The sequence below is a fragment of the Notechis scutatus genome, chromosome 15 (assembly GCF_049901735.1).
Source record: "Notechis scutatus isolate UNSWTSFEM ecotype Mainland chromosome 15, rNotScu1.2, whole genome shotgun sequence".
Lineage (NCBI taxonomy): Eukaryota > Metazoa > Chordata > Lepidosauria > Squamata > Elapidae > Notechis > Notechis scutatus.
The window spans coordinates 3,604,874-3,620,209 of record NC_142023.1 but is presented as its reverse complement, the minus strand read 5'-3'; the positions used below and the strand labels follow the sequence as shown (position 1 = coordinate 3,620,209).

Sequence of the window (15,336 nt, the reverse complement as noted above, 5' to 3'; positions counted from 1 at the left end):
GAGATCAAGCAGGCAGAGGCCATCTCTGAGCTGGGGTTAAACTGCCACCAAGAAAAGAATGCAAGCTAGAGACCCCCCGTCTGTCTATCACCCTCCCCATGGCTTGCTAGAAAAAAAAAACCCTTCCAGCTGCATTGGAGCTTCCTTGGCCTGGAAGGAGAGGGGACCGCACTGTGCACATACACACCAACACACACACAAACACACACACACTGGCAGCGTCCTCGGAAAGCCACCAAACAAAAGGCCAAGGAGGGCGTCCAAACAATGCCAGACCCCTGCCTCAGCCTTCAATAGGCCCCTCTAAGTGAGCATTTAACCTTTGGAGTCCCTGAAAGTGATCTTTAAAAGATGTTGGCCTCCCTCATTATCCGTCTCGGCAAAGGCCATTTGGCTGGCTGCAACCTCCCGAGGAACAACACAACCGAAACGAACTCAAAAGCCCGCTTTCCCGATTCAAGGTTTGAGTCTTGGCCCAACAGCACGGAGAAATAAAGGAGGGGAGCTGAAGCACTTTAGGGGGGTTCCCGCCCCTCAAAACAAAAAACAAACGAAGCCTATCTACCAAAAAAAATCCTGACAGAAAAATGAACTGGTGGGACAGCTCAACTCCAGAAGCTGTGGGTGCTTCTCATCACTGGAGGTTTTGAAGAAGAGATTGGACCACTATTTGTCTGAAATGGTGTCGGGTTGGACCTCCAAGGTCCCTTCCAACTAGAATATTCTGCTTTGAAAAGGCCAGGGGCTCTACTGCTGATCTTACGAGGCAGAGAAGAGCAACAAAGATGATTAAGGCTAAAACAGATGAAGGATGGTTGCAGGAATTGGCTATGCCCAGTCTCGTGAAAAGGACATGGGGGGACAGGAAAGCAGCCTTCCAATGTTTGAAGGGCTGTGAGAAAGAAGAGGGGGGTCAAGCTATTCTGCAAAGCACGTGAGGACAGGACAAGAAGCGATGGGTGGAAACCAATCCAAGATAGAAGAAACCTGGAATTGAGGAGACATTTCCTGATAGTTAGAACAATGAACCAATGGAATGGCTTGCCTTCAGGAGTTGTGACTGGAGTTGTCACTGGAGGTTTTTGGGAAAGAGACTGGATAAGCATTTTTCTGGGGTGGTATAAGGTTGAGCAGGGGGGCTGGACTAGAAGACCTCCAAAGTCCCTTCCTGCTCTGTTATTTTTTTTCCCTTTTCTTTGCAGAACGCCACTGCAGGTTTGATTGGTGGTTCCTTCCTGGTGCACACTCCCAATTTTTCCTGCCTGGCTTTTTAGGATGATGTCAGACCACCTCTAAGCAAACTGCGGGCAGGGAGGCACACAAGAATCCTCTCTGTGCATCTCAATCAGGGTGTGGGACGAGTTTGTGCGTTTGCACGCACACAGGGCGCCAGACATGGGGGCATCCCCTCTGTCCTCTCATCCTTCCATGACTGTCCACCCTGACTTATTAGCAGCTTTTAGGACTTTTGAGGCAAGGCAACGATCTGCAATAGAGGGAAAATGGTACAAAAACCTCAACAGAAGGAAGCGCTCGTGTTTTATTAGACATTTGTCAGCCAACGGCACGTTTTCCCCTCTCAATTCTTCTGCAGCTGCCCCAAATATTTTCAGACCCCCCCCCTCCACTTTCCAGCTTGTCATCAACACACCAAAGGAGATATACACACCCAGAACACAGGAAACAAAGAGGGGGGCGGGAAGTTGTGCAGCAATGCATAGAAACCAGGACCATGGACAGTAGTACATCTGGATGCCAGTTTGGCCCTCTGCAAAATTGTTTAAAAAAAAATAAAAACCTGGGACAAACTGCAAACAGGGCTCCCCTCTCGTTGGGGGCGGTGGTAATTAACCCCCTGAAAGACCCCCTTGGGGCAGCGTTCAGGGAGGGAAAGCACAATCATTATACTGGCCAGAAAAACCAAAATCGTCTCTTCTTGGACGGGGAAAGATCCCTTTCGCAAGCCGTGAGCGTTGGGTTCCCATGGAAAATGGGCTTTTGCAGAGGAAGACTGCAAGGAGGTTGCGATCGGGCGATCGGTCATGCCTCCATTCAGAACATAATTAAGAGGTGTCTTGGAGGGGGAGGTTGCAAATGCCTCTTCCCAAATACGTCCCTTCTTAGCCCCCCCCCCCCTCATTCCCTGAGTCGGTGCTGCAACAACACCCATTGAAAAAAAAATCATAAAAAATCATTTGGCCGATAATAACACAGAACACAGATCGACGTAGAAAGACATTCAGGGTCGCTGGCCCAAAGCCAGCTCCTCCAAAGCCATTATTGCTTGCTTTTTTGGGGGGTGGGGGAAGGAAAGGGAGTTTGGAAATGACAAGAGGCATCCTCAGGAAGGGAGGAGGGGTTTCCCCCCCCCCATGTCCATCGCCCAGCCCACGATGCTATCCGCAGCATCTTTTCAAACCTCCTATCCTGCGCGGCTGCTAAGCCTTGTGGGAAATTCAGTTGGTGGGATGGTTTACAAAGAAGCTGGGGAGGGATTTATGCACCGGAAACAAAATTCCTTGTGGCCAAGAAAGAATTCTATTCTATTCTATTTGCAAGGTTCGTGCGGACTTAACACAGGCTCATTTCCAGGAAGACCATAAGAGGGTGTCACACGCCTCTGGAAACAGAATGCTGCCTGCATTATTTAAACAAAAAAAAAAAACAAAAAAAAAACATTTATAGAAACCGGTTTGGCCAGTCTAGTCCTCTCCATTCCAAACCTGAAGCTGAGCAGACACCTCCAAAATTGCAGAATATCAGGAGGGGCATCTGTTTAGCAGGGATTCGACTAGACACCCTATAATTCTGTTTCCAGATGCATTGGACCTGTGGCGCTCTTCACAAGGCGCATGCTCTGTCTGTCGCTGCAGCTCGGAGTCTCCCTCATGCGAGCATGAGAGAGAGAGACAGAGAGAGAGATCTCATCGCATTTTTAAAAAATACAGCAGGATCCTACTCGAAAAGCTACCGATCTCAAAAGTTTGGGAAGCTTCTGGTGGAATATCATCAGTTCCAGCTTGAGATTTCACACCGCATTAAAAGGGAAGGGGAAAAAAAGGAGAGGGGAAGCTAATTTGAGCTGGACTTTCAGATGGTTTAAGAGCAGTACAGAATATCAGATCAGGGATCTCAAACTTCTGAAAAGCAGCCAGGCCGGAAGGTTCCGGCTAGGAAGGTTTTGGAACGGGGAAAACTGGACAGGCAAGCAATTGCTCAAGGCACAATTAGCCTGTCACAGCATTTTGCTCCTGGTTTTTATTTTATTTTTTTAAAAGCCCTTTTTGGTTTTTTGGTTTTTTTTTTAAGTCAAAGAACAGAAGAAACATAGGTGTGCATTAGAAACCAACCAGAGGCCAAACTGGATTCATGCGTGCAGGCCTGGGTGTATTTGTCATGCCCCTGTTGGAATCTGACTCCAAGGGGGAGGTCGAGCAGCGGACAGGGAGTGGGAGTGTGGCTCCGGTGGCTGTGGACGAAACTGGGAAAGGGCACAGTCCGGCTGGACATTCAGCCCAGGCCCATCCCCTCTTCATCCTTGGGCACCCAGGGAGGAACGGATAAGGGAGCAACATGGGTTATAGGGGAGAAAAGGGCCCTGATTCACTTCATTAGCTGCAGCTGGGAAAACAAGATAAAAGGGGTGTTTGCGCACAGCACCTTGCTGGAAGCAAAGCATGGATTATCTTTGTTTGTCGAGGCTTATCGGGGTTCTGGCATCCTCCCAACTGTGTGTGTTTTGTTATCTTTTGGAAGTCTGAAATTCCTTATCCTGCCCTGTCTCGTTAATTGCTGCAGCTTGTGGTTTGTGTTGGTTTTTTTATTTATAATCTATATGTACTTTGGGTTCGGACTGAATTTCTTCCCTTTAAAAACTGTTCTTGGGAGAGTTTTTTGCTCCAGCCGAATGATAACTGGACATTGGGGGCCAAGTTGGAGGAATTAAAGGGACTTTGCCTACTTTTGTGACGTTGTTCCTTTTTGTACCACACCCCTTTGGGTCATCATAGTATTGCATTATTACACTGGGGGAAAAAAACCCAATGTTTTTTGTTTGCTCTTTCAGCGAGTGTGTGAAGGTCTGACTTTGGAAAGCAAATCCACCCCCTCCCTCCATTTCGGAAAACATTCCCGTGTGATTAAAAGGTGGATAAATTAAGTGCCAAAAAAAAAAAAAATTCATCCTGGAAAAAAAAAAAAAGCAGAGTTAGGATGGATAAGCCAGGCTGGCCCCTTTTGTGCTTTTTGCAAATAGCAACCCGTAAAAATGAAAAGGAAAAACTAGAGAAAACCCCTTTAAAATAAATATAGGAATGGCTGATCAAGCAGAGAAAAGACAGTGCAAGGTCGCCCCTTGGAGGTAATTTCCAACACTGCAGATCCTTGGTGGTTTAAAATGCTTGGTTGGGGGGGGAGGGTATCATCCCCACCATCATCCTAAGTCGGGGAGCGTGATGAGCTTTGGAGTCCGAGCTAAGGGACTAAGAAAGTTAGTCCTTGCAAGATACCCCCCCCCTTTTTTTTCCCAAAAGGAGAAAAGAAAGCCATATATCAGTGGTGGCTAACCTTTTTGGGCTCCTGTGCCAAAAACTGCACGTGCATTAGCGCGAGCACACTTGCGTGCCAGCACCCAAAATGCAATGCGCCCCCCCACGCCCCTGCGCATGCACACACAACCCCCTGCCTGCACTGCACCTCACAGCTGATTTTTTTTGGCTGGTTTGAGGCCTTCTTGGCCTCCCAGAGGCTTGGAAAAAGCCTATGCAAAGGCTTTTCAGGACGAATAATAGGCCCGTTTTGTCACTTCTGGAATTACAGTAAGTGACGAAATGGACCTACCATTCGTCCTGAAACGCCTTGCAGAGGCTTTTTCCAAGCCTCTGGGAGGCCGAAAAAGGCCTCAAACCAGCTGAAAAATGAGCTGTGAGGCACGCACATGCGCAGTGAGGTAAGTTTGGCTGCGGCTCGCGTGCCAGCACAAATGGCTCTGCATGCCGCTTGTGGCACGCGTGCCGTAGGTTCGCCATCACTGCCATATATCATCATCTGTGCTTTAGTAAAGATGACGCTAGGCAAAATCATCCACACTGCTGGAAATCACACAATTAAAACAAAAAAAACAACAACCCTAATTTTTGCCTTTTTCAGGAAACGCTAATGGTAATTTACCCCCCCCCCCCAAACGCACCTCTAGTTTGGCATCACATCAAGAGGTGATTGGTAACAAGGGCAGGGGGACCCGAACCCAGAAACTGACTTGGTCATTTCCAGTTTTCCAACCCCGTTGTAATCCCAGTCCTCGCACCAAAGGATGTGATGGGTTTCCGAGAGGGAAGAAAAATGTCCTTTCGATGTCTCACACCCACCCACCCCTTTTTACAGTTTGATTTGTCCCGACTGGATTTTTCCAAAGGCTTCTTCGTCCAAGGGCTTATACCGGCATTCTCGAGGCTCCAAGTAGAATAATTTATCTTTCACCACCGTGGGATCGTATCCTTCTTTCCGCAGATCGACCTTCTGGAACTTGAAGGTGCCTAAGAGGAAAGTGGCAGGGGAAGGAGGAGGGGAAAAAAAAAAAGAGACACAGACGCATTAAGGGATATAGCACCCTTTGGGTAAGTTTCTCTCTGCTTTTGGCAACGCAAAGAAAACTAAATTGACAATCTTTCCCCTGCTCACGAGGTATCTTTTAAAGGGAAGTTGTTGGCTTTTATCTTTCATCTAGCAGAGTGGGAAACGAAGGAAAGAAGAAAGAAAGAAAAAGAAAGAAAGAACGAAGGAGGAAGAAAGAAAGAAAGAAAGAAAGAAAGAAAGAAAGAAAGAAAGAAAGAAAGAAAGAAGGAAGGAAGGAAGGAAGGAAGGAAGGAAGGAAGGAAGGAAGGAAGGAAGGAAGAAAGAAAGAAAAGAAAGAAAGAAAGAAAGAAAGAAAGAAAGAAAGAAAGAAAGAAGAAAGAAAGAAAGAAAGAAAGAAAGAAAGAAAGAAAGAAAGAAAGAAAGAAAGAAAGAAAGAAAGAAAGAAAGAAAGAAAGAAAGAAAGAAAGAAAGAAAGAAAGAAGGAAGGAAGGAAGGAAGGAACAATCCCAAAGTCATCAATCAATCCAAGCCAAGACAAAGTTCTCACTTTCTCTTCCTGGGGTAGTATCAATCAAAAAAAAAAAAGTCCAAATCTGTATCTTAAAGCCTCATTGCAATACAGTTCAGTCTTCAAATCCTTAAGGCATCTCCTCCAACAAAATCTTAACATATAAATATATTTTTGTCCTCTCCCTTCCCACTTATCACATAAAGCCAGTTTTTACCTAAAAAAGACAGGTTTCTCAGTATCCACTTATTGATTCCGTAGGGAAGGAGAGTAAACTTTCCTTTCAGCACCTCAAAATTGCCGCTTATTTTCTCTTCTGGAAAGTATCATTCAAAAAGCCATAATTTCCAGGAATTGTGTTAAATGTGTCTTAGAGTCCTGGGTCAACCAAGAAAAACTTTCACTCTCAAAAGCTTTCTCCTCTTCCTCCTGCGCATTCTTACCCGGCTGCCGGCTTCTTTGTGGCGGCCATTACGGACCGCCGCTGCAACGATCTTGGGAAAAGGGGGTTCTGCCGGCCAGGGAAGGGGTCTATTTTTTTGTTCTATTTTTTGAAATATCTTGGTTGTTGCAAGAAGAAAGAGGGGGGAAAAAAGAAAGGAGGAAGGAAGGAAGGAAAAAGAAGAAGAAAGAAAGAAAGAAAGAAAGAAAGAAAGAAAGAAAGAAAGAAAGAAAGAAAGAAAGAAAGAAAGAAGAAAGAAGGAAGAAAGAAAGGCGGAAGGAAGGAAGGAAGGAAGGAAGGAAGGAAGGAAGGAAGAAGAAAGAAAGAAAGAAAGAAAGAAAGAAAGAAAGAAAGAAAGAAAGAAAGAAAGAAAGAAAGAAAGAAAGAAGAAAGAGGAAGGAAGGAAGAAAAAAAGAAAGGAGGAAGGAAGTTCAGGCCAATGGTTTTTATCTTGCATTACAAGCCTCCGAAGCTGAACAGAGCCATGGTTTTCTGCAGGATTGGGCACAATCACGTTTTTTAAACCATGGTTTGCAAATGAATGCGATGGCAGTCCCCGAAAGAGCTAAGCCAATGTTTAAAAGTGAACTTATTGTGGGCTCCTTTAAGCCGCAGTGCCATGAGAAGACTGGTGGCATTTTTATACCAACTTTGCCTTCTGGACTTGTGCGCAGAGTTGAAAACCAGACAGCCATTGATCTGAAACGGTACAGGGTTTCCTGCTCGAGAAGGAGGAGGTGGACTACAGGACCTCCAAGGTCCCTTCCAACTCCGTTATTCTGATGTTCTGGCCAGGGGAGGGATTCAAATTTCTTAACAACTGGTTCTGGGGGTGTGGCTTGGTGGTCATGTGACTGGGTGGGCATGGCTTGTATGTAAATATTATAAATATTGATGTAAATATTGATTATTTTTTTATAAAAAAGAGCAACTTTTACCCAAAAGCAGGCAAAGCAGGCAGGCAGATTGAGTTGCTCACAGAATCACAGATTCACTTAGAGATCTATCTATCTGCAATCGGCTACCTGAGTCTGCACTGAAAAGCTTCAGTCCTAGGGAAGGTTCGGCTCTGCTTTTAGATTAGCTAGAAAGCAGTGAGTGGGCGGGGAAGGGAGCGGCCAACCAGTGGAGCGATTTGCCGGTTCTCCGAACTGGGGACAATCGTGTGTGTAGCGTTTGCAAGAAATCATCAGCTGTGCCGCCTGGACAGCTGACAAGCGCTACGCTGGGGTGTGCAGCATTTGAAAATCCCTGTTTCCTGCTTTTTCAACCTCAGCTGTGCCGCGCAAAGAAGCTGAGGAGGGAAAAGCAGGGAATAAAGGACAGCCTAAAGCCCAGGCAGGCAGATGGGCCAAACACCAAACCGGTTCGGTGTCCGCTGCTCTTCGCAACTAAAAGGTTCTATAGAACCAGGCCGAACCAGTAGCATCCCACACCCTGGTTCTGGCCCTTAGGAGCAAACTAGCCATCTCCGTCATGCAATGCCCAATTGTACAACGGTGCACCTCATGCAAACCAACATGGGAGCTTGTTTCAACGGCCCAGTGGGGGGACTCACTTGTCTGGTGCACTTCCTTCAGCAACCGCAGGAACACCGGCCGGGCGTAGGCGGGCAGGGATTTCTTCATTTCTGCAGCAAAGCTCTCCAAGTTGCAGGCGTGCTCCTTATCTACCACGGCAGCCATGCCAGCTTTCCCTTCCGTGCCTAAAAAAAATAATTAAAAAAATGCAATAAAACCCCCACCAGGCCGTCAAAATTCTCTTTGATTGAGGAAGGGGTCGATGGAGTAATAACTCAACCCGTCTCCCAGGGGGTGGGTTTCAAAAATATCAGCAAGTTGCTGCTCAGTTGGGTGTGGCCTAGTCGGCCTCCTGCACCGTGGTGGTGGTGGTGGGGGGGCATTTTTTTCTTCCCGGGCTCCGGAGGCTTCCCTTGAGTCTCTGGGAGGATGAAAATGGCCTCCCTGGGCTCCGGAGGCCCATTTCCAGCCTTCCCAAACTTCTGGGAGGCCCGTTTTTCACCCTCCCCATGTCTCCATGCGCACCTGCACTTACTTGCACCCAAAACGGGCCACGTGGGGACTCCTGGGAGGGCTGGGTGTGGGCCCACCCAGGAGTGGGATTTGGGGGTTCTCTGAACTGCACAGAATCTTAGCTAGGGGCTCTCCCGAACCCCCCGCAAACCCCCAGCAGCCCCCCCTACCTCCCGATCCACCCCCCCACCCCACCCCGTCCTGCCCCGTGAGTCTTGGGGTTTTCAGGTTTGATTTTAACATATTTTTTGTTGTGTTTTCACAAAGATTGTAACCCTAGGGTAAGGTGGGCAGCCCCAATAAATTTGTTATGAATAGATAAATGAACGAATGACTCAATAAATACATCAGTCAATCAATAAGTCCGCAAGCAAAAAGTAAGTAAATCAATAACAAACAATTAAAGAAATGAAGAAGCGAATAAGTAAATCAATAAGCAAGTAAAAAGCAGGTAAATCAATAAGCGAATAAATAATTCAATAAATGAATCGATAAATAAGGACAAGTAAATAAGTGAATAAATGAATTAGTATAAGTAAATAAATGAATGAATAAGTAAATCAAAAAGCAAGTAAAAAGTAAGTAAATCAATAAATAGTATAAGTAAATAAATAAGTTAAAGAAAGAAAGAAAAAATAAATGAATAAGAAATCAATAAGCAAGTAAAAAGTAAATAAATAAGTAAATAAATAAATTAGTATAAGAAAATTAATTAATTAATTAATTAATTAAAGAATATAAATGAATAAGGAAATTAATAAGCAAGTAAAAATAAATAAATAAATAAGTAAATAATTGAATAAGTAAATTAATTAAAGAAATATGTAAAGAGTAAGTAAATAAATAAATAATAAGCAACTAAATAATTAAACAATTGAATAAATAAAGTAAATGCTAAGTAAGTAAATAATTAAATGAGCAATTAAATAAATAAGTAAATAAACTGTTAAATAAGTAAATAAATAATTGAATACATAAATAAAGTAAATACTAAGTAAATAAATAAACAGACAATTAAATAAGTCAGTGAGTAAGTAAATAAAGTAAGTAAGAAAGAAATAAAATACATATATGGGAGGTCTCTTATGTGAGGTGAGACCGATTGTGAGGGTGTGTGTGTGAAAAACCGCCATTCCTAATTTCCAATCCACCCCGCCCCGGTTGTCCTTCGTGGTCCCCACTGACCTGGCACGGCCACGCCATACACCACCACGTCCGCCATGTTGAGGAGGCGGCTGAGGGTGCCCTCCACCTCCGTCGTGGAGACGTTCTCGCCCTTCCAGCGGAAAGTGTCCCCGGTCCGGTCTCGGAAATACAGGTAGCCCAGTTCGTCCATCACCAGGACGTCACCTGAGGGACGACACCCACGAGGGCCGCGTTGGAAAGCGCACAGCAGGCCTCGCCTTCTTGATCACTGGGGCGTCCTCGGCTTATGGCCACAAGGGAGCCCAGCTGTGGCTGAGGGGGCCTGGTTGTGGAGGGAGCCTGGCCCGCCATTTTACCACCTTTCTTGCTGCCGTGGAGATCGGCAAAGGGGATTACGTGCCCCCAACCCCCCAGGACACTGTTGACCATCATAAATAGGAGTCAGTGGCCCAGCGTCTGAATTCTGACCATGTGGTACCATGGTCGTAAGTATGAAAAACGGCCCGAAGTCCCATTTTTCAGGGCCGTTGTACATTTGAAAGGTCATTAAATGAACGGTTGGAAGTTCAATTCCAAAATTCTGCTTCACCCCATCAAGAAAAAGAGACTGGACAGTCGCTTGTCTGAGATGGAATAGGTTCTCCTGCTTGAGCAGGGGGCTGGACTAGAAGACCTCCAAGGTCCCTTACAACTATTATCTTCTTCCTTCCTTCCTTCCTTCCTCTCTTCCCTCCCTCCCTCCGTCCCTTCCTTTCTGGAATGGTATAATTCTCCTCCTTCAGCAGGGGGCTGGACTAGAAGACCTCCAAGGTCCCTTACAACTATTATCTTCTTCCTTCCTTCCTTCCTTCCTCTCTTCCCTCCCTCCCTCCGTCCCTTCCTTTCTGGAATGGTATAATTCTCCTCCTTCAGCAGGGGGCTGGATTAGAAGACCTCCAAGGTCCCTTCCAGCTTCTCTTCTCTTCCATGATATATCCTAATTTTTCCGCATTTTCCCAGCTCCGTCTAAACAGCCTTTGGGTTTTTTTTTTTCCCGTCTAGTGAGAATTATTATACCCCAAAAGAAGAACAGAGGAAGGTTCACCTGAGAGGTAGGCAGAGTCGCCTTTGGTGAAGACATCTCGGGCTATTTTCTTGTTGTTGGCCTCGTGGTTGAGGTAGCCATCAAAACGCTGCAACGGGTCGCTTTGAACGATGCGCCCCACCAGCTGGCCGGGTTCCCCTGGGGACAAAGAGGAAGGAAGAAGGCTGGATTTGAGATTTTTTCAGGATTCTGGGGGTCCACCAGGCCCTTGGAGGTCTTCTGATGCTTGCAGTAGAACGTGAGGTTGAAGGCATCTAAGAAGCTTCCACCATCAGTGTCAGCGTTCCAGAACGCCTCCACTCCAACAAATAACTCCGATCCAGACATCATCCTCTCAAAAGTTCTGTTTTATTTGGATAGTAAACTGGCACATCTGGGAAATACCGAATCTGAAAGTTCCGAGTTTCCTTGCAATCAGTAAAAAATTACAAATTCACCCCCTGCACCCATCTTAGCATCACATGCCCCAATCACCATCCGTCCCAACTTGAGACGTCCTCTCACCCAGGTGCAGAAATAACATGACCTTGACTTAGAAGAAAAATGCTATTATGTCTAGCCACGTACGCTCCAAGAAATTCCCCCCCCTCCCATTTTCCCAGGCTCAAGAATTTAACTTCAACTTCAAAACTTGGGGGGACGCCACAAAAGAATACATATAAGAGGACTAACAATAGCATTCGCAATACGAAGAAATAAAGGGAAAAAAAAGGAAACAAGAAATCGCATTGCAAGACAAACTTAAGAATTTGGAAATGAAGTTACACAAAGATCCACACGATCAAAAAATAAATAAATAAAAGGAGAAAGAGCTTTGATCGGACACAGTCTCGTATCTTCCGGATTATCTTCCTCATCTGATGGGGGGTGTTCTCTCATTTTTCCAATATTGTGCAAAGACCATCCTTGCAGCTATCAAGACTAAACAGACAATCCCTTTATCATCATAGTCCTCCATCGCCTCCACTTCCTGGTCTCACCTGGTTTACACCTCACGCAGAGCCCATCTGGTCCCCGGATCAGCTCCATGGTGTCTTCGTTGACTTTCACCAGCTTGATGGGGTAAACGTGGGGCAAGATTCTGCTGTTGAAGCCACAGGCCCCCAACTGCAGAGGGGAGAAATGTGGAGAAACGGACTCAGAAGAAGAACAGGGAGGACTCGTGTTGTTCCCCTGGGCACAACTTCTCCTTTGGAGCCTTTGGTGCTCTCTGAGCTGGGTGGTTGGCATTTCATGACCCAACAAGGGAACATCCACTTCATCCTCAATGTCATTTGATGCTTCCCCTTCCTTCTCCTCCACCCCACAAAGCCTGCTTCCGTCTAGCACTGATGATGTTCCCTAGTTGGCCAACGAAATGTCTGCAAGTAAACTACCAAGGTCAGGGAGCATCAAGGACCCCACAGTCCTCCTCCTCCTCCCCTCTCCCTTCTAGCACTGATGATGTTACCTAGTTGGGTCATGAAATGTCTGTAAGAAAGCCACCCAGCTCAGAAAACACCAAGGACCCCATAGTCCTCCTCTTTCTCCTCCTCTTTCATTCTGCAAAACCCACTCTCTTCTAGCACTGATGATGTTCCCTAGTTGGGTCATGAAATGTCTGTAAGAAAGCCACCCAGCTCAGAGAACACCAAGGACCCCATAGTCCTCCTCTTTCTCCTCCTCTTCCCTTTCTCCTCCTCTTTCATTCTGCAAACCCCACTCCCTTCTAGCACTGATGATGTTCCCTAGTTGGGTCATGAAACGTCTACAAGACAACTACCAAACTCAGTTCCCATAGAAGTATGATACTTATTTGAAAAGTAACGTGTAAGATGTTTAAGATGTAAATGAATACTAATATTAACAATAGATTTGAATTGACATGGATTTGTTGTTTTAACTATATTATATATTTATGATTTTTTTCTCTTTTTAAAATATAGTGTGTAACTTTAGAATGTACTAAGCAGAATCCGAATGGAAGTTATGTATTATATTAATTTATGTTATAAATTTAGGGGAAAGATATAAAGGCATCATACTCCAATCAGTGATTACAGGAGAAATTTTGTCTAATGAGAAAAGATAATAGACAGCTGGAAGCAGGACAGACAAAGAATATAAGTATAATGATCTGAATTGAGATGAAATAAATAAAATTAAGAAAGTTAAAAGAGGGGAGAAGCTATAGAGAAAATGTAGAATGGTAATAAGATATGAAATGCTATATAAAATGAACATGCATTTGAATTTGTGTCTGTACGAAGAGATGTAACCCGGGATCAAGCTGCTTTCAAAAAAGATGTTTTATGTTTTATGTTTGTTTATGTTTGTTTTTTAAAAATCAATAAAAAATTTCAAAAAAAACCAAACCCACCAAACTCAGAGAGCCTCAAGGACCTCTCACCACCCCCTCCTCCCCACCTCTCCCTTCTAGCACTGATGATGTTCCCTAGTAGGGCAATGAAATGTCTTCAAGAAAGCCATGCAGCTCAGAGAGCACCAAGGACCCCACAGTCCTCCTCCTCCTCTTCCTCCTCCCCCTTCCTCCTCCATTCTACAAACCCCACTCCCTTCTAGCACTGATAATGTTACTCATCTGGGTCATGAAACGTCTGCAAGAAAACCACCAAGGTCAGGGAGCATCAAGGATCCCACAGTCCTCTTCCTCCTCCTCCCCTCTCCCTTCTAGCACTGAGGATGTTACTCAGCTGGGTCATGAAACGTCTGCAAGAAAGCCACCCAGCTCAGAGAGCCCACCAAGACCTCCCCAATTCAGCCCTGAACTCCAGAGGTTTTTTCTTTCTCTCTTCCTTGCTTCTCCTACCTTGTTGTCAAAGTTCCCCACGCTGCAATTGCACTCGGTGGAGCCATAAAACTCGGCAATCTGAGGGATGCCAAAACGTTCGCTGAACTCCTTCCAGATGGAAGCCCGCAGGCCGTTCCCCAGCGCCATTCGAACTCGGTGCTGACGCTCCACCTCTTTGGACGGCTGGTTCAGCAAGTACCGGCAAATCTCTCCGATGTACTGTACAATCTGAAAGCCACAAGATGCTTTCAGAAGATGCTTTCACAAGGTGGGACTTTCGCGTACAGGCGGATTGTCATTTGGCAAACACAACATGCCAGATATCAGAGTTGTCGAAAACCGAAGCATACAATTTATTGATATCACGGTACCGGGAGACGCCAGAGTTGAAGAAAAAGAAGTGGGGGGAAAAAAAATCACAAAATATTGAACCTACGTGATTGTGACAATGATACCCATTGTTCTCGGGGCACTTGGTACCATGTCCAAGAATTTTATAAAGCACATGAAGAAATTGCAGCAATAACACCAGCCGAACTGCAAAAAAAACCCTGCGCTACTCGGAGCATTGTACATCTTAAGAAGATACTTGGTTGACACCTAGGATGCTGTCAGCAACTCGTATCAACCATCAGCCCCAGTCAATGATATTTGTGATGTATTTTTAAATGTTCAGTTGGCTGACTTTCATGTTTAAAAGAATAAAAGTTTATAATAATAATTTATTGTTGGCAGCAATCCATATCAATAATCAGCGCCAGTCAATGATATCTGTGATATATTTTTAAATGTTCAGTTGACTAAGTTTCATGTATAATAATAATAATAATAATAATAATAATAATAATAATAATAATAATAATAATAATAATAATAATAATAATAATCCCAATTGTAATTGGAGCCCTGTTTGTTTCTTTTTTCTCTTAACCTCCTGAAGTGGAGATTGCAGAGGAAGGGATTACAAGAGAGTAAAGTATGCTGGCTGGGGAATTCTGGAAGTCCACAAGTCTTCAAGTTGCCAAGTCTGGAGACCTCTGAATTAGGATGTTTGTCTTTTAAGGTTGTGTCTTAATATTTGTCTTTTAAGATTGGGCTTAGATTTACGGCTTGGATTTGTGTTTAGAAACCGCAACCCATGTCTAAACCTTTGCATAAATTTTGGAGATCAGAGACATCGGCCTGTTCCTTCAACTCGTTTGAATCTTGCATAAAACTGATTAAATTCCCCCCACCCCTCCCCGACATGCCTTATTTGTTCTAGAAGCCTTGGTCTGCTTAGGTGTCTAAATAAACAAACAAACAAATAAACAAACAAATAAACAAATAAAAAGAAGTCCATGTCGGGTGAGAATTTCCCATTCATGAATGATCCGAGGTGCCAATTCTACATCAGTTCCGTCTGTTTTTTGATTTAAAATTTTAAAAAACCACCAAAGCGGGGGGGGGGGACTCAGCCCGTTTATTAAATGTTTACCTTCCTTTGGGTACCTACACCACGGGGATATTTAAAAATCTGAACAGGAAGAAAAGCCAGGATTAAGCCGGAAGGCAAACAAGGGTCTGATGTGGCATTTGATGAACTAAGCTGATGTTTTGCACAGCTATTAAACAGAATCTCTCTCCTCTCTGTTTTTTGTCTTTCTCTTTCTCTCCTCTCTCTCTCTCTCCCTTCCTCTCTCTCCTTTCTTTCTCTCTCTTTCTCCTCTGTTTTCTGTCTTTCTCTTTCTCTCCTCTCTCTTTCTCCCCATTCCTCTC

General features: G+C 44.8%; 2 protein-coding genes across 5 annotated transcripts in view; one reads left to right on the top strand and one right to left on the bottom strand.

Annotated features, from left to right (window-relative positions):
* The window catches only part of TRUB2 (TruB pseudouridine synthase family member 2), a 316,494-nt gene that overhangs the window by 255,648 nt on the left and 45,510 nt on the right, over nucleotides 1–15,336 (top strand). The gene's annotated exons all lie outside the window — the stretch shown is intronic.
* The window catches only part of SLC27A4 (solute carrier family 27 member 4), a 29,188-nt gene continuing 16,217 nt past the window's right edge, over nucleotides 2,366–15,336 (bottom strand). For all 4 annotated transcript variants that reach the window (XM_026689536.2, XM_087944070.1, XM_087944069.1 and 1 more), the window contains exons 9-14: nucleotides 13,597–13,806; nucleotides 11,768–11,894; nucleotides 10,788–10,925; nucleotides 9,743–9,907; nucleotides 8,083–8,229; nucleotides 2,366–5,534 (exon numbers count right to left, since the gene is read on the bottom strand). In XM_026689536.2, coding sequence (XP_026545321.2) covers nucleotides 5,377–5,534; nucleotides 8,083–8,229; nucleotides 9,743–9,907; nucleotides 10,788–10,925; nucleotides 11,768–11,894; nucleotides 13,597–13,806 — 945 coding nt within the window. In that variant the 3' untranslated portion in view covers nucleotides 2,366–5,376. The remainder of the gene's footprint in view (nucleotides 5,535–8,082; nucleotides 8,230–9,742; nucleotides 9,908–10,787; nucleotides 10,926–11,767; nucleotides 11,895–13,596; nucleotides 13,807–15,336) is intronic.